The sequence below is a fragment of the Chionomys nivalis genome, chromosome 13 (genome assembly GCF_950005125.1).
Source record: "Chionomys nivalis chromosome 13, mChiNiv1.1, whole genome shotgun sequence".
Lineage (NCBI taxonomy): Eukaryota > Metazoa > Chordata > Mammalia > Rodentia > Cricetidae > Chionomys > Chionomys nivalis.
The window spans coordinates 4,009,295-4,028,937 of NC_080098.1; the positions used below are offsets into that span (position 1 = coordinate 4,009,295).

At 41.4% G+C, this 19,643-nt stretch overlaps 1 protein-coding gene across 1 annotated transcript in view; it reads right to left on the minus strand.

Moving 5' to 3' along the window:
• The window catches only part of LOC130886082 (outer dynein arm-docking complex subunit 2-like), a 119,547-nt gene that overhangs the window by 17,548 nt on the left and 82,356 nt on the right, over positions 1 to 19,643 (minus strand). Inside the window, exon 10 of the mRNA XM_057787985.1 lies at positions 10,599 to 10,693. Within this exon, the coding sequence (XP_057643968.1) occupies positions 10,599 to 10,693 (95 nt within the window). The remainder of the gene's footprint in view (positions 1 to 10,598; positions 10,694 to 19,643) is intronic.

Here is a 19,643-nt window from a genome sequence, read left to right on the forward strand (position 1 = left end):
GAATTCAACAGTGCTGTTTTCACCTATGCAATTGAAGCACTTTGATCATATGTATCCCTCCATCATCTACATGCACACCCACACTGGTCCCCTTCTCAGTTAATCATTTTTCTTTTACTTTTCAGTCTTTTTAGATTCCACAGATGACAACAACATGTAATATTTGTCTTTGTAAATCCAGCTTATTTCAACTGAACATGGAGATTCCAGTTCCATCCATTTTCCTGCTAATTGCATGACCTTTTAAAAATGACTCAATAATACTGCTATAAATACATGCCATGTTGTCTTTACCCACTCACCCACGCAAGGGCTCTGAGGGTGAGTGAACCTTGCTGCTGTGAGCAGTGTCACAGAAAGCGTGGATACACAGGTGGCTCTGATGTCCCATTTGATTCAATGGCTTTGATACAGAACTTTTCCATGATCACTCAGAACACATTTGATATCTTGTTCTGCTCATTCTGAATGTTAGAAGCAATGGAGATAATAAATTATCAACATACACCATAAATTACCAGAATGTCTGTGACAAGGAACCGTTTTTCCCCTTATTCTGTATTGCTTAACACATAGGTCCAAGGACTTAGTGTGTTTTGGTAGGGTCCTTTTGCAGTGCAAACCTTATCCTTTGCCCCTCATCCTAGAAGCTAGATTGGTGTCAAAGTGCTCAACATACAAATCCAACATCTCTGTTTCAGCATACCTGTTTACTCTGACAGAAACAGAGGTCAAGAAAGTTATCCTAGCGATCATTAAAGGAATAAGGGGTAAAACTTGTTTTAGAAATCGTTTCCCCAAAGTATAAAGAGAACGCATCACATAACATGGCTGGCCAACTTGGAAGGGACAGGTGGAACCTATGGGGAATACTTTACCTCAACCGAGCTAATTGGCTTTCAGTTGGCTCTGCCATGCTTTTTGAAGTTTTCATATACTACAAAATACACACTACAGGGTAGTTTAGTCACCCAGATTCCCACTACACGGCATATTTGGAGGTGACTTTGTGGCACATTCTCAAGCTTGGAGCAACACTTTCTAAATTTACAAGCTTGTGCTCTTGCTGCCAGCTATAACTGCAGAAGACTGTGACATTGTGGCCAGTTTGTGGTGTCCCTAAAAGTCACCAGCAGTTTAAAACCATTAGCACCTGGCAATCGGCAGACATCACAATGATCGGTCACATTTATCACCTTACTTTTCCAGAGGATAAACTGATAGAAATTTAACTTCTCTAGCAGCACATAAAGTAGAGAGTTGAGAATAAAGTACACTATAGAAACTTCTATTGTTGAAAAGTTCAAATAAACAGTTTAAAGTCTGTGGCTTATGTGGCTACACAGAAGAAAACTATTGTAAATGTCTATCCTTTTTCAGATCCATTTATTGTGTCTTTACATTTACATGATAGGATTTACATTATGTGGTAGGGACAAATGGGGAAAGAGCTCAGTGCTTCTGTAAACAAATATAGGCGGTATTCTGCTCATGGCAACTGCTGAATTTCTTTCTGGGACTGCAGGAGGGACAGACTGACAGAATTGTCTGGTTTATGGAGCTTACCAATGACATCACTACCACAGAGAAAATAAGGCCTAGGAAACCACAGAGGGGCAGCAGAAGGGAATAAACATAGGCACGGCTGAGCCTCAACAGAAGATCAGAAACATGAAATATAGGCACTGGAGGCATCATGTATGATGTGGATGAAAGACCCTACAGACCCCCTCCTCAGAACCCGCAGCTAGCAGGCTCCCGGGAGAACGTCCTGTTTGCTTGAAAGATTCTCAGGATCAGCAGCTAGCCTGCTCTCGTGAGAGGAAAACAGGATATCTATAAGATAGGACATCTACAAAGCAGGATGACTGCAAAGTAGGATATCTATAAGATAAGAACAGGATGTCTGCTGCCAGACATCCATGCTGGGAGAGGAAAAACCATTCATGCCCTCCGCCTCATTCCAATAACCATGCTTCTGCTTCTGTAAAACTTGCTTTTGCTGCCCTCTTTCCTATAAAAAGACCTCCTCCCAATCTGCAGGCGCGCAAGTCCTCCGAAAGACTTTGCCGCCCGCAGGTACCTGTGTCTACCTAATAAACGTCTTCCAGTTTGCATCCGACCCGTGGTTTCAGCCTGGTCTTTGGGTCCGGGGGTCTCCACCTGAGGGAAGGTCCCTACTGGGGTCTTTCAGTGAAAACAGGAGAACAGTCCAGAAAGAACACTGGGAAGGCCCAGGTCAGGGCTGTTAGTATACACAGATGCAAGCCACGATTTCACAAAATGTGTAGCCCCATTTAACTTCCCATCATGGATATACTTGAGCTTACCCACCTATATGACTGCCAGGACATAACCCATGTGAATTGATTTGAATTCAGGATAAAGCATTAGTATTTTCACATAAAGATCCCCAGATACATCAGTGCAACAATCTGAAACTTGCTTTCCTTTGTGCAGGTTAGCATTCTCAGTACATCTAAACTCTTCCCAAATCTGAACCTTTCCTTTGTGCAGGTTAGCATTCTCAGTACATCTAAACTCTTCCCAAATCTGAACCTTTTCGATTGTTGACATGATGTCATGGGAGGAAAATTCCACAATCTCACCTCATGAGACAACCCAGAAATGGTAGGTGCAATAAAAAAAATTAAAGAAAATTATCTTCAGGTTATGTGTGTATGTAACACAAGTGATTAAACTTGGATCTCACCTATGGGGTATATTGTATATGGCAGTTTCAAAAATATCAAGAAATCCCAAATATTTTGGTGCAAGTGTTTCAGCTATGGGATACTCTAGCTGAACAGGACTCTGTGAGTGAGAGGTTTAGGGCTTACAGCATCACGTGACTATGTGTTGGCCGATCTCAGAGTTCAAAGCTACTACAGTGACTGTGTTTACACAGTCTTCAGAACTAGGAGTGAGACTCATGAATACAATGTGTTCCATCCACGGGAAGAAACAAGTAGTGGACTCTATTTCTTACCTCCTATTAATAAGAATGTAGCCATATGGTCACATTGAGGTTCAAGAGAGGGTGAAACACATGGTCTTTGGTTGGCTGCCATGAAAAAGTAGAGAAGAGGATGCATGTGTGGCCCTCTATCAGTTTGTACCACAAGGGGAGATGCAAAAGAAAGGCCAAGATGATGATGGAGGGATAGGCAGGGGTCAGATTACAGAACACCATGTTCACAGCAAAGAGAAAGGGCGGGGGCTTCACTTAAGGGAAGCACTTGCCTTGCACACCGGCAGAAGCTGTCTGTGGTGTTCACTCCTGTAGTCACAGTATTTGGGAAGCTGACAGGTGGATAACCACAAGTCTAACCAAGGATGAGCACAACTACATATCAAGCTGTGTTATGTAGTTGGTTCCCAGTTTCATGATTGATTGACAGGCTTCTGAATAGAAGCCTGCCCAGAGAGGTTTTTACAAGGAAGACACAGCCATCATTTTCCAGCAAATATGGATTTTATTACAATCACAATTTGAAATGTCCCTCAGAGGCTTAGTTTGGTTCCAGCTTATGGTACTATTTTGGAATGCTATGGGAACCTTAGGAAGTGGGGCATAGATGAAGAAGTAGGCCCCAAAGGGAGAGCCTTCATGGGGCTTCCTATCTCTCTCTCTGTTTCTTGTCCACCATCAAGTTAAACAGCATCCTCCCCCAATACTCCTACCCAAGTTCATAGGATCAAGCCACCACATGCTGAACCCTCAGAAATCATAAGCTAGAATTAATATTTCCTCCTTTAAGTTACTTTCTCAAGTATTTTGTCACAACAATAGAAAAAGTAACCAATAAAATTATTTTGTGTCAAGGCTTTTTCAGCATCTTTTTTTCATGTTTATATGGTGGTTTACATTGACAGATTTTCATATGTTGAATCATCCCTGCATCTCTGGGATGAAACATACTTGGTCATGATGAATGATTTTTCTGATGTATTCTTGGATTCGGTTTGCCAAAAATTTATTGAATATTTTTACATCAGTGTTCATGAGTTAGATTGTTCTGTAATTATCTTTCTTAGTAATGTACTTGTGTGGTTGTGCTGGAAGCAAAGACCTGTATTTGGTTATAGCCATCTTAGTCACAAATTAAGTAAGCTATTCAGAAGCCTCTGTAGTGCCAGTTCCAGGCCTAGGATAACCCTTATCTCCCTGTGAGTTAAGATCCCCTGCAGACCTGCGGATCCCAGGTGCCAGAAGTAATTAGCATTTCCCTTGTTAGTAAATGTTTACAGACCCTCAGCATCTCCTTATCTCTTCCTATCAGATACTTGACACCTCCAGACCTGATATTCCAGCATCCTACCCTCCCCCTGCCCTTTTGCTATATAATGCTCCTGAGAAAAAATAAAGTTGGCAGCTTGATCAGAACACAAACTTGCTGTCCATTTCTTGTGTCTCTTGTCTCTCCATTCCTCTCTGTTCCAGGGCCCAGGGACCTTGGTTCATTTCCCACTGGTCGGGACATGGTTGGGGTATCAGGGTAATTGGAGCCTTGTAAATCAGAAACAGGGCAAGTTTGTCCACTCTCTCCATATCTATTCAATATACTACTTGAGGTCCTTACTAGAACAATGAGACAACAAAAGGAGATCAAGGGGGTAGAAATCAGAAAAGAAGAAGTCAAATGCTCACTATTTGCTGATGATATGAGAGTTTACATAAGCGATCCCAAAAATTCTACCAAGGAATTTCTGCAACTCATTATCAATAATGTAAGAGAATACAAGATAAACTCAAAAAAATCAGTAGCCCTCCTTTATACAAATGATAAATGGATGAGAAAGAAACCAGAGAAACATCGTCCTCACAATAGCCACAAAAAGCATGAAGTATCTAGGAGTAACTCTAACTAAACAGGCAGAAAAGCCTGACAACCAACAGCAGGCGTGATGGCAGATAGGAGCAGGAAGCCGAGAGATCACATCAAGAAGCAGAGGCAAACTGGAAATGCAGCGAGTCTATCAGTGACATACTTCGTCTGCAAAGATGTACCTCCTAGACCTTCCCAAACAGTACCACCAATCAGTGATCACATGTTCAAATACATAAGCATATTGCAGACATTTCTCATGAACTTGCCAACAGCACCTACAACCCAGATTCAAATTCAAGCCAGCCTGACATCAAACACACGTGAATGACTCTATTCATTAGATTTCCACATTTGAAGAGAGACATACTTTGGGGAGATTTGTATACTTTGTATGTACTGAATGACCTATAGTGTACAATGTGTCGTTATTCCATCTGCAATTGTTCTCTTGTGAAACCCTTCTAATATTCAAACACGCCATTATCAGATCTTACAAGTCAGATCTGATAATCCGAATGTCTCTAACCTTGAAAACAGCCTCTAGCTGAGTTTGTCCCCAAGTCTACCCTCTGTGTCTTCAGTGCCTTGTTTTTCTGGTTTGCATAGTCCTACTGGAGTTTTTTTGGCAGCAAGGACCCATCCTGTGGGTACATGAACATTTGTCACCTGTAAAAATTGTTATCTCATATCCATCAGCTGTGCTACGTGTTATTCAGAAAGGGTATAAGCTTAGTTTGCAAACTTTTGGAATGTTACCTGATAAGGTTATTACACCTTATACCCAGGCAGAAATAACTTGGTTGCAAAATTTTGCTGAAGATTGGACCTTGTTTTTATGCACTAATCCCTGCAAGTTCGATAATCATTATCCTTCTTATAAGCTAGTCACATTTTTTAAAAATCATCCGGTATGTTTCCCTAAAGTTATTTCTTTGCAGCCTCTGGCAGGGGCACGAAATGTGTTTACTGATGGATCTTCCAGGGGGAGAGCTGTGGTAGCCTCCCCTCCTGATTTTGATATTCAGCCTGTTAATGCTAACTCTGCTCAGGTGGCTGAATTGGTTGCTGTCCAGATGGCCCTAGAGAAATATGCTGATATTCCATTTAACCTTTTTACTGACAGTCAGTATATAAGCAAAATTCTTGCACCTTTGGAAACTGCAGCTTATATATTGCCTCTGTATCTCGAGTCCAGATGCAGTTATTGGCTATTCAAACTTTGCTTTGGGCCCGATCTGTTCCCATTTACGTAGGGCATTTGCGGGCTCATACTGACCTCCCTGGTCCTTTGAGCGAAGGGAATGCATTGGCCGATCAGCTTACTCTTCAAATTTATGCAGTGAGTCAGGAATCTTATGAAGCTGCAGAAAAAGCTCATAATCGTTTTCATCTCAATGCTAGGTCTTTAAGATTTCATTTTAAGATATCTTGAGAGCAAGCCACTGATATTGTTAAAAAGTGCTCTCTGTGTATAGAACTTTTAACTGTTCCCCATTTGGGAGTTAATCCTCATGGGCTTGCTCCTAATCATTTATGGCAAATGGATATCACCCATGTTCCTTCTTTTGGGCGCATGCAATATGTTCACGTAACCGTGGACACATATTCTCATCTCATTTTGGCCTCAGCTCATACAGGAGAAAGATTATGGGATGTTAGAAGTCATTGTCTCTAGGCTTTTGCCTACATGGGAGTTCCTAAAACTGTAAAAACTGATAATGGACCAGCCTATACTAGCACTGGCTTTGCTAAATTTTGCTCTGAGTTTTCAATTTCTCATAAAACGAGAATACCTTTTTGTTGTTCTTTCTGCAAGGTTGGAAAGGAAACACGACACGCACGGGTCCCACGTGGGTAAACTTTAATGGGGGGGTTACAACAGGTGAGGGACGAAGGTGAAGAGACGAAAAGGGGCGAATTATGGCGTCCCCGTTTTTTAAGGGGGGGGTCCAGGTGCTTCTGGGAGAAAATGTCCTGTGCATGCGTTTCTTTCCATCGAGCTGGGATTTGTAGTCCAGTGGGATGCTGTAGTCTCTTTTGCTTCTGGGAATTGTAGTCCAATGATCCTTCTGCCCAAGTGCGGCCTTGTCTCCAAAAGGAACAACACTTATAATCCTCAAGGACAAGCTATAGTGGAGCGAGCATATGGTACGCTCAAAGCCTATTTGCATAAAACAAAAAAGGGGGAATATAGTTCCACCCCCAGAGACCATTTGTCTTTTATTTTATACATTTTAAATTTTTGACTGTTGATGCTCAATCTCATACTGCTGCTGACCAGCACTGGCGGCCAGATTCTTCCGGGATGCCTCACGTCAAACGGAAGAATCTAGCAGACGGCACCTGGTATGGTCCAGATCCTGTACTGGTGTGGGGAAGAGGGGATGTTTGTGTTTTCCCGCAGGATGCTGACAATCCCCTATGGGTACCTGAGCGGCTGGTGCGTGACATGGATTTTCCTGTCCAGAAGCCTGAAGACAGGACAGAGCCAAGAGATCAAGGAGATTCTGGCTTGTCAACTGAAGAGTTGCGGGATTCCTGAGGAGCTGGCTGTGGTGGTCCGAGGGCCAAGGATTGTTCCTCTACCCATCTACCCATCTCATGATATTGGCAGCCATTGCTGTTGCTGCCAGAGCAGCTAGAGCAGCTGGATTTTTCATTTGTCAGTCAGTTGCTTCCTGCTAGCACAAAGGATACCCTCTCAGGGCAGGTTGCAAATGCCTTGGCCATTCAAATTGAGCTAAATTTGCAAATGAATATTGCAGTTAATTTTGCTCTTGGTTGTGGTTAAAGACCACTGCTATATATTACAGTAATATTCACAGACTCTGGGATATACAATTTACAAATTGGCTCTTGAGATTATTCTAGTTAGCTATACCAGGGTTCCTTTCACCAGCGCTGAGACCTTACTTAAAGGGCTCCATTTTGGGCAGACTTATTGAGGACTGAGCAGGCACAGTCTCCTAAGGAATGCTTATATGTGCTGGAGCATCACGCCAGAGCCTAAGGCAAGCTCAGGTCAATGTTGCCATGTGGCAAGTCCTCTTAGCTATTGACCCAGAGAATCTTTCAGCACTAATCTGGCTGAACTCGGTGATGGATGACTAGTGAGCCAATGACGGGAAAGGTTTTTGGGGGGCTGCCCCAACCTAAGACAGGAAATGTGTTTTGACCTGGATGCTTTCCCATGACGGGTAAGGGGTATTGCCTGACATCCAATGCCACCCAAGACAGGCCTAGTCATATATTTTATATAAAAGGGGGACCTGTAGGGCCCGGGTCTGCCCTTGTTCCTGGCGTGCATTTGCAGGTACAGTTTCTGGTCAGCTAACTAAGCATCCTGTTTGTTTCTATGCTCTCCTTGCCCTGCCTGGTGATTAGCTGCAGGACTTTGACTCCATTGTTAATATGGTAATTTCTACCTGCCTGGGCAGGGGTCCTTGTGCAGCAGCTAGATACTTAAGGACTTCCCCAAGTCTGAATAAACGGCATTCGGCTGATCTCCTTTTGAATGACCCTGGTCTCTTTGTGTGTTCTTTCAATCTCCAGGCCCTAACCTGACTCACATAAAGTACAGTGGCGCACAAACTGTACCGAGGGTTTAACACAGAATCAGGTGTTACAATGAATGAATAAGTTAAGAGGGGCCTTGCACTAACTCTGCATAAGACAATGGACTGATGTTACTTGCTGTGTCCATAATGTGATTTGTTCTGTAGAAGTACATTTTCTAGAAGCTTGGGGATGTTAAGAAGTGGGCCAGTGAGAAGTCATTGACTGTGATACTCTCACAAGGAATACCCAGCCCTCACGGACTTAATTCTTGCAAGAGGATTTTTATAAAACTTCATGACTAGCCCTTCCCACACTCCAGCCCCAGTGCCACCATACTGTCTCCTTGCATGCACCACAATGTCTTCTTCTAAGCAAAATCAATGAACCTGATCTTAAACTTTACTTTCCAAAACAGAGGCAAAAAAAAAAAAAAAACAACAACTTTTTTTTCATCCTGAATCATTCAGCGTCAGGCATTTTCCTATGGCAATGAAAAATGGACTGCTACATTACTTAATTCAGGCTCTTGGAGAATGTTTGAGCTCACAAAACTGCCCACTGAACAGATTTCTGAGAGTTATATTAAAGGAACTGAGGGAGTAGCTCAAGGACCAAGAGGTATGTTCATGCAGAGGGATGATTTCTTGTCAATACAGCATCCTTTCTGCTTCTCTTAGCAAAGCAGCATCAGGAAGGAATCTCACATGCCCACCTTCAGTGCCCTCTGACCCCTGACCTTCCCCCGATGATGCTGTCAGATGATATAGCTACTTCACACATCTTAGACAACTATCACTACCTCCTTCAGCTGAGACAATAGTTTTCATGAGCTTTTCCACTTTTACTTCTGTGACTGCAAAAATAAAAAGAGAAATGCCAGGGGCATTCTGGCACCGGGCCATTTAAGAAACAATTTCTTGGAAATCTATTTTCACAGAAATCTGGTCAGGTTTCCTACAGTCAGGAAAAGGTGGACCAGTAAAACCACTGCCACTCAAAGCCATTAGAGTTCAATGGCTTAGCTTATTTCTCATAAATTGTGTAAGGGACAAACAGACCAGGCCATCACACTAAACGCTGGTTTTCATTGTGGGGAAAGGAGTGTCAGGATCCTCTGCTAGTTATTTTTCTCCTTAGAGATTCCAAATTTAAAGCTGGTCTACAGACACTAACAAAAACTTTGGAAATATTTTACTTGCTATTATTTATAGGTAAACGGAATTGTAGTACACACTGTAACTCAGTGGAATAAACAAGTCCATCAGGGCAAGCCTTTGTGCTTCGTCACTCTTTAAAGCATTTATTATATTTGTTTTGTGTGTGTGTGTGATAGAGAGTGTGTGTGTGTGTGTGCATGTGTGATTGTTCACACATGTGCTATGTAATGCACACAAGTGAGTCTCAGAGAACAACTTGAGGTTGTCATTTCTCTCCTACTGTGTGGACCCTGGGGATTGAACTCAGGTCATCAGACTTAGCAGCCAGCACTTCTACCTGCTGAGCCATCTCACTGACCCATGTTCAATTACTCTTAAGCCTAGCATATATTTGTTTCCACTTACGTTTGTGGAAGTCAGAATTAATTTGATTCCTCAAGTGAAATCTTTGTTTCGCACTTGTACTCTTATATTTGTGCCCAAAGACTTTTCAAAAGGAAACATCTTACATCACAGCAACAGGCCGAGAATACAGATGACAAAGTTCCTGAATATCCCACCAAGAGTATTTTAGTTTTTTAAATAATAAAACCTGACTGATCCTGAAAAAAGGTGGAAAGAAGGAGTCTTAGATGGGACTGCTAATGCATGCATATTTCTGACACACTAAAGACTCCAAGGTGCTAATTCAAGCCCTGTTTACTTTTGGTATATAAAAGGATTGCTGTGTTTGAGGGAAAACAGAAGCTATTTTCTCAGTTCTAAAAGCTGCTTATTCATGAAGCCTGGAACGCCATCACTATTGGTAGTAAATCTTACGTTCAGCATCTGTGGCTAGCTTTTTATTGGAGAAAACTGTTTTGGGTCAGTGGAGGGCCAGAATAATGAGCTGGCCTCCTGCCTTCATGCACCGGGCCCAGAAGCAGCCAATTACTAAAGTGAAAGTGTTTGTTCTTACAATGTTTTTTAAAGTGAAAAATAACACTTGTGGGGGCATTTTGGAGATTTCTAAGGAAGAGGATACTCCTCACAAGCTCAAAGACAGACGCACTGTGTAGGCAGGTCATGTGCAGCTGTCAGTATTGCTCTGTGGTTTAGCATAAGGGCCAGGCTGTGAGGAAAGGACAAGGCCAACATTCCTGAAAACTAGATAAAAACAGAAGCAAAATGGTGATAGGAAACGGAACTTCCTTCTTCGTTACCTCTGAGGGATTCCTCAGCTTGCTGACTTCCTGATTGGTCAATGTAATTGACAGGGTGCCCTCTCCTGAAAGACAGCTATAAGCTTGTTCTCCTGCACCTTCTGCATAGGTTTTGACCATCCCGAATAGTCTCTCCTTGTGGGGAGTGATGCTTTCTTCAGAGCTGGCTGAGATTTTATTTTCTTGAATTGGGTCATTTATTATCTAAAACAGTAACAAAAACCTGTCTGTCCATGGGTCACAGCTACCACTGACTAGTGTTGATGGACACATAGCTCAGGAGGATCCTGTCTGACACACACCGGCATCGTCTTACAAAATCCTGAGCCGAATACCCAAACCTACTAAATTTGAGGCATCCTGGACTGCAGTTCAGATGAGATCGGTTTCCCCGCACCATCATTTTCCTCGACTTGTGATTAAAAACTCTGCCGCAGCCCAGCATCCCTAGCTGTGGTAACATGATGATGTTAAGAAGGAGAACAGCTCTCCAACACAAAATCATATTTTCATGGAATCCAATATTTTCAGGCCAGAATTTTTTCCTTAGCTGGCAGTGATTCTGGAACAGCCTTATTATGTGTAAGTAACAGCCCCTGAAAACACAACCTCAGCATAGAGACTGAGCATCAGACCCTGGCTTCACTGCCTGAGAAGTGGTTTACACAACTCTAATGAAGTGGTTTGTTTTTGTAAAGCCTTCAGTAGTTTCTTCTAAAATGAACAGAAATAAATGATTTCTACATTCCTCCTATGGAGTTTTTTTTAATGCAATCTGGTGGACTGAATTCATTCACTGTTGGAGAGCCGGGAATGAAACCCAGGGCCACGCTGGGTAATTGTCCTTCCTCTGGGGCTCTACCAGCCCCGAGCTCTGACTGATGATGTCTTTAGCACTTTTAGTCACTACTGGGGGACACAAAGCTTTCTTAGCTTGGTGTGATTGACAGATAATCTGCAGGCTTCAGCTGAGTCTGTAGCCAACAGTGATGGATGTGAAAGAGCATCTAACCTGTGAGGTCTGAAACCCCTACAGCAACAAGTGAGTATTTTGAAAGCAGGTTTATACACAAAATAAAGACTGAGTAGCATAGATTTAAAGAGTGAAGGGGTATCTTTTCTTACAGTTTAGGTTGAGGATAAAATAGCATGTCTCATAGAATCACAAAGAGCAAAAAGAGGAGGAAGAAGGAGGAGGAAGAAAAGAAAGAGGTTTATTATTAAAATCTAGGCTTGGAGTATTCTCAATACAAATTATAATCACCTTTCATATTTTATAATTTATACCAAGTTAGCTTATGAATCTTGTCATATAAAAGAGTTCTTTAGTAAAAAATAAAATAATAAATCTAGCCAAAGCTGTCAGCAAGAATCTGTCATCTTAACAAAAAGTTAGAACATTCTGGAAGTAAAATATTAGGTAAAATACTGTCTGTGCAACAGTCTCATGAAAACTCTAAAACCTTCCAGCTCATGCACAATAGAAGATGGAGAATGTCTCTGACACTGGGTCTAAGGATTCAGATCCCATGGATTCAGATTCCCACTCAGGAGAAATGGCCTTGATGCTCTGTGTGTCTCTCCCACTGTCCAGTGTTGAAAAGTATTTTGTAAAGTATCATGCTTCTCTTTTCCACAGTTGACTGGACAAGGAGTGAATAGCTTACCTAAAGTGGACCAATCAGAGTCTCTCTTTTGAGAATTTTGAATTACCCATAGAAACAGCCACTTCAGGTGGACAATGAGAGAAAGCCAATCAGGAGAGAAATAATAAAATGGGTCAGGTATGAAAGGGGAGGAAGGACAGGTATGAAAAGCTGCTGGAAGCCTTTCAAGTCCCTTTCCCAGCGCCTTCCTAGGGCTCTGTAGCTTCCTGCCCATGAAAATTCTCCTCAATTCCTAAGCTTCTCTGAGTTATTTGTATTGCTTGCAGTACAGATCTTGCTCTGTATAAATGGAACTTCAACTATATCTCTAATTTTTTTCTTTTTGGTTTGTTACTGTTTCTACACTTTTCATTTTGTTTTGTTTCCTTTATTGTTGTTTTTGTTTTTGATTTTTGGTGGAGGCAGTGGAGTGTGCATGCATGCCACAGCTTGAATATGGCAACTGAGGCTGAACTCTTGTCATTAGTCTTGGCGGCAAGAGCCTTTACCACATGAGCCATCTTAAAGGCCCTCATTTTTGTTTCTGAAACAGGGTCATGTTAAATATTTTTGGCTGGCTTGGAAATCATTATACAAGACAAGGCTGACCCTGAACATGGAGCACGCTGCCAGCTAAGTCTCCTGTGTGCTGTGGTTGTAGATGCACAGCTGCACGCTCAGCTACAGTCCTCAATCTCTAAAGTGGAGATTATGCCTGTGTCACGAGGGTAGTGGAGATCGAACGAGACAAGAACGAAACACTTAGACCAACCTCTGTGATGACTGATCGCCACTCTTTCAAAGATAGATTATTCTGAAACATGCATTGTAGCATACAGATACCAACCATTAAGTATTTGGTGGTCAAAGGAAAGCATCAAATTTCCTCATGATTAAGCCTAACATTCTAATGTTTTCTAATTATTCATCAAACGAATAATTTGTGACTTCAAGTTCTTTCCTAAAATATAGACTTGCTAGTGAGTATTAGCTCTGTGGTTATTTTCCTCTGTGCAGTGGAAACTGTTTAAAAGACCTTACTATTGAGTGGAGAATCATTTCTTGTTGTATCCTAGGAACTAGCTGAAAGGAAGATGAAGACTGTTTGCCCAAGTTTGTCTCTTAGTGATATTAGGACCCCCAAAGTTTTCTCAAAGTTGTGACTCTTCCTTCTGTAAAAGTGTTTACCTTTTCTCTTGTCTACACCGTTAGTCGGTATTGTTATAGAAGGCGCATGCGTCTGTGTCTTTCTCCACGGTGTGTAACACAGACACCCCAGTTGCTCCACACAAGCCCCCAGAGAAATCACATCTAAGACAAGACAGTTCTGGGAGAGGAGCCTCGGTGTCTCCGGGACCCTTTCCGGCTGTTGTTCCCTCAGCACTGAAGTACTCACGCTTAGAGGGAAGAGGGTCTCACAAAGACCAAGAAGTTACAGAGTTCACAGACCCTGCCCCAAGGTTAGGAAAACAATTGCAAGGAGCCCAGAGCCCTAGATGGGTGGGGCTCTCAGATGATGCACTGCAAACACCAAACTGGTTCACCAACTTAGACTTGGTAGAATCCTTTCTTGGTCTCATCAGTGCACTGTTGGGGGGAGGAGGGGTAATAGCCTTTTTTCCCACATCTCCCCAGGAAAATCACACAACCCTCAAGCCTATTTATATCACCTTATTCTCATACAGTGAGAGGGCATCAATCTCCTGAGTGGACCTGCTTCATTCCCCTCATCCCTGGGATCTGTTCTCTGAAAACACAAGAGGATTGCATCCCTGCTGTGATGTTGACATTTAGGTGGCCTTGAAGTCCCCCGTATAACTGGGCTCCTGTCTACTTCTTTATTCACTCATTTAGTCTGAAATACTCTTGATAGAGCCCAGTGATAGGCTCTGGTCATGAGGCTCTGTGGTGGGGCACAATGATGGGGCACCTTCTACAACACAAAAGCTCATCTGTACTCCATTCTTCAGGGAGTGATCGGTTTGTAACCACCAGAGACAATTTGTTTAAGTTAAACTTTCTCCTGTGACACAGACACAGACACACACAGACACACAGACACACACACACACACACACCAGGTACATTGATAGGCCCTTCTAATACTAGTTGCTTTGGAAGTTGAGACAAGTTTGAGGTTAGCTTTGGCAAACAGGGTAAGATTCTTTAAAAAATAGTAAAGTAAATGAAGGAAGAAAGGACAATAAATTGTAAGAGGACTATTCTGCTCATCACATAAGCTAAAACCAAGAACTAAAACTTTAAACTAATTTTTTTTTGTTATTTTTCAGACAAACGGTAATTAGGAAGTCAGAGCAAAATCTGTCTTTTTGATTAGTATTTCTATGAAGAACAATGACAGAAATTAATTCAAAGTCAGTTTTATCCTTTTTGCCAGATAGTTCTTATCATCAAGATGCATGTTCAGCTTAGATGTCAACTGGGAGTGTCATTCCTTAGCAGAGTCAGATACCTTGTTTTTTGAGTAAGGGTCTCTCACTAGAACTTGGGGCTCACACAGGTGCCTCCGCTGGTTAGTCAGCTTCAGGTCTTTCCTTGGTGCCACCATGCCCAGGATATTTTTCTCATGTGTGTCGTGGATTTAACTAAGATCTTCTTGCCTATGCAGCCAACACGTTACTGAATAGAACTCTCAAGTAGCTAAGTGGTTATTCTTGACACCAAATAGTAAGTAGTGTATTTTCTTCTGGTTTCAGTAAAGTTGTAGCCAGACCCCATTCTGAAGTAGACCTGCTCTTAAGGCACTCGGCTGTATTCTGTCCTCTGAAGGATAGAATAAACAGGAAACTGAAGAGCACATAAAACTGTCTGTAAGAAAAATTTCTGTAGGGACCAGAGGTGTAGTTCAGTGGAAGACTGCTTGACTAACATGTTCAAGGTCCTGGGTTCAATTACCAACATCTAGAAAGACAGATGGGTGGAAAGAAGGAAGGAAGGAGGGAAGGAAGGCAAGGGAAGAACCTATAAAGCCATGGATCATGTTTGAATAGATAAACATGAAATAGTTGTCCCCAAAGTAATTATCTATTGTGAAGTCTTTAAATTTAAATAATAATGAGAGAGAAAATCAAGTCAGTTAACTAAAATTCTGAAAAAGCAATATTATTTATCTGAATTCTAATTTGAGCTCTCATTTGGCATGAAATTACGGAGTAAAAAAAATCACTTAATTACTAAAACTAATTATACCTATGCTTCTTGACTGCGGCTCTGCTTCTGGGTGTATGCCCAGCACTAGTTGGTCATCGCATTCCACTACAGGCATGCCAAGAGTGTTCCTGGAAGCACACTTACTTCCACTCTTGTGACTTGTGCAAAAGTGTATAAAAGTTACTCACTAGCAAATTCCTCAGAATGTTGAATCCTTATTAGAAGAAGTTGTAAACAGTGAGTGTGGTTATGTTCAAGGTAACACGTTATATATTCTTTAGAATAAAGTAGAGATGATATCTAAGATAAATTTAAATAAATTTTTTGGAACAAATTAGAAACCAGTGCTTATCCTAACAGCAAGAGATATGGCAAGCATAGGCAAAACCCTAAAGCTTTTGGTACTAGCATGTAATCTGAGGGATGGGGTGAGGTTGTTACAGAATGAAAAGTCAGACTGCACTGGGAATAAGTAATCATGTAATTATCAAGCATGTATCCCTTTAGTTAAGAATGCCTGAAAGAAACTCAGTGGAAGACATGATGAAAGCCATCTGATGTATTAACACTTCTCGGGAGGACAAGCTAGAGATACAAACAGGGTATGATAGTGTGCGGGTGGTTGTTATAAACACGAATCTTGATAGAACTTGTCATTTATTACCAGCCAACCCAAAATCCATACTTCTTCTCCCTGTTTTTTGATATCAAAGTGGAATGATATAGAAAAAATAGAAAAGAATCCAGTGCAACAGTTTAAAAAAATAGGTTGAAACCATTCATTATGACAACAAAGTGTTGGAATAAAATGGAAACCACCTATCAACATACAGTTCTGTGCATGAAAATTCCAAAGGTTAGAAAAAGACCACCTAAAGCACTGATAATAAATAGTGGAGAAGCCATGCTAGTAACCCATATGTGCATTGCCTGCACAATATGTGACTGATGGAGAAATTACTTTCATTTAATAAAGAAACTGCCTTGGCCCATTTATAGGCCAGCCCTTAGGTGGGTGGAGTAAACAAAACAGAATGCTGGGAGAAAGAAGCCGAGTAAGGAGTCGCCATGATTCTCCCACTCCAGACAGACGCAAGTTAAGATCTTTCCTGGTAAGCCAGCTCATGGTACTACACAAAATATTAAAAATGGGTTAGATCAATATTTAAAAGCTAGCCAATAAGAGGCTGTAGCTAATGGGCCAGACAGTGATTAAAAAAATACAGTTTCCATGTAATTATTTCGGGGCATAAACTAGCCATGCGGGCGGCTGGGTGCCGGGGACACAGCCCCGCCGCTCTTACTACAACAATGTGACTGTAGTGGGTGCTGTAGTGTGGTACCCAGAAAAACAGAGGAAAGAGCAGCTGCCTGGCAGAAAGTGGTTGTGTCTGAATTTGTTCTTACTAAGAGGTAGCTGGAGAGCTTGGCACTGAAAATTAGAGTTTAAAAGAGGAGTAATTATTTAAGAAGATTAATAATCTAATTGTGGACAAGCTCATAAAATTCTAGGCCATTACAAGAAAGTAATGTTTCTGTGAGATATGAAGAAATATATCAATAACACCAGAAAAAGAAAGTTGAATTTACTGAATCAAAGTCTATGGGACTCGTCTAATAGGAAGGTTTGGATAATCATATGGAATAGTGAAGGAGCACTTAGAGAAATCAATGATCACACTTTCTTCTTTTAAACTAGAATTTTTTAAAAAATTATTTAATATAAAAAGTCTGGTAAACATATGGAATTTAATTTAGTGGTACACATACAAGTCAACTTTCATATATTCAAGTCAATTTTGTGGAAAAAAATTGATATGTGTGAGTGTGGATTTCTGATCTCCAGCCATGGAAGGAACACTTAGTGTAGATACATAACCTTGTCTAGAGTTGTGTAAAGGACAGGCTCTCTTGAGTCTAGTGTTGCTCCAACTTTGGCTGCGTATGGCTCCTCTGGGAACCCCATGGAAGTGTTGATTTCAATCTGTCAGGCGAGTGGGGCTGAGAATCTACGCATCTAACAAGCACGCAGGTGAGATTGTTGCATGCTGTCGTGAACCCATAATGAACAGCACGGACGTGGCAACATTTCTCTGCAGTCCTTGGCCGTCTGAGCAACAGCAGGGGGCTAATGCAGGGAGAACCCATGCCAGTTGCCTCCAAGCAACAGTGGCCTTGTCCACCAAATATCCATTGTGTTTTCCTGTCCCCAGGATAACAGGGCAAATGTTGTAGAAGACCATCAGATAGCATTACACCCATCTCCCTTTAAAGCCTTTCAAAGGTAATATGAGTCAGACTGACAGGGGATGTAGCACCCTGTTCCAGAGCCTATCTGTTCCTATTTTTAGCTTTGAAGAGAGCATTTTTAAGTAGCATGCTCTACTTATTTACATTTTATAAGGAACAAATAATACAATAGCCTAAAATGACTGTACACACAGATACTAGAAGCCAAGTTCTTCAACTTCCTACCTACCCTAAGTCCATGTGTACATTCATGATATCACACACTGGGACATTCTTTTTTTTTTTTTTTGGTTTTTTGAGACAGGGTTTCTCTGTGGCTTTGGAGCCTGTCCTGGAACTAGCTCATGTAGACCAGGTTGATCTCGAACTCACAGAGATCCACCTGCCTCTGCCTCCCAAGTGCTGGGATTAAAGGCGTGCGCCACCACCGCCCAGCACACTGGGACATTCTAAATACATAATCAATCCTTACTGTATGAATTCAGCTTTTTCTTCAGAAGATTTATACTCTCTGAGCTCCTCTGTTTCCTTTGAAGAACAGTTTCTCTTTCCCTGTGCTCAACATGGTGGGGTGACTTATGGAGAAGCTGGTCTAGTTTTCTTGACACTGAAATTCCTGTGGGTTAGTAAGCAACCTATATGCACTTTTTCTCTTTTTTAGCAAGCTCCATATTGCTTCCAGGCAAGTAAGGCTGTTGACCACATTGTGAGAAACGCTGACATACTGAGCCACAGAACACAACCTACACATATTTGCGGACAATGTTCTAATTATAATAAGAATATCATGTGTGTTCTCAATCCTAACAAGTTACATGGCTTTAAAAATTGATGCTGTTGCTCATGTTATGCTGAGACAGTGAGGGTGGGTTTAATACTCGCTTTTCCAGTTGAAACTTAGATTTTTAAATTTATTTCTTTCATTTGATTAAGAATTTTTCTGTTTTAAAAATATATATAATTCATGAATTTGTGGTAGCTGACAGAGTAGGCTCTTGGTTAGAGGTGCTTGTAAAAGTTAAAAACAACATTTCTCTGCCCTCCTAGAACTTTCTTCAAAACTGACCACACATTTGTATACAAAGCAAGTCTCAACAGATACAAGAAAGTTGCAGTAATAGCGTGCATTGTAGCTGAGCACCATGGATTCAAGCTGATATCCTGAGGCAGAAGCAGAATGTATATCCTGTTTAAGGTCAGCCTAGTCTACATAGAGGCCAAGTCCGAGCTACATAGAGACTTCATCTAAAAACAAACAAACAATGGGGTTGGAAAATGATACTAAACACCATCAAACTCTGACCTCTGTATGGATATCCATGGACTAGTAGACCCTTACATACCTGTGCACATGCATAGACCTCTCTCTCTCTGCCTCCCCTTCTTTACACACACACGGCAGGGGAAGAGGAGAGAGGGAGAAAGAGAGAACTCTTAATACTTGTAAGTACCTGGGTGAACGTGAAAATAAGTAGAGTAAGTCAGACAGAAAATACACCAAGGATATGGCTCCAGGGGCAGGGAGAGCCTGTGTGTGTGTGTGTGTGTGTGTGTGTATGTGTGTGTGTGTGTGTGTAAGCTTATAGGAGTGCACACTTTAAACATATGAATGCTTCTGGCAATTATCCTTCAATCATGCTATAAAGATCTCTTAAAGTTAAAGAAGTGAAATAAGAAAAACATCTGATACAAACAGTATTAAATTTGAATATAATCTTACTGAACACTCGTAATAATCAAAGAGAAAATACAAATTGAACACATTTTAAAATAGAAAGAAAACACATTAATCAGAGAAATGTCTCCATGTGGTGTGTATTTACTAGA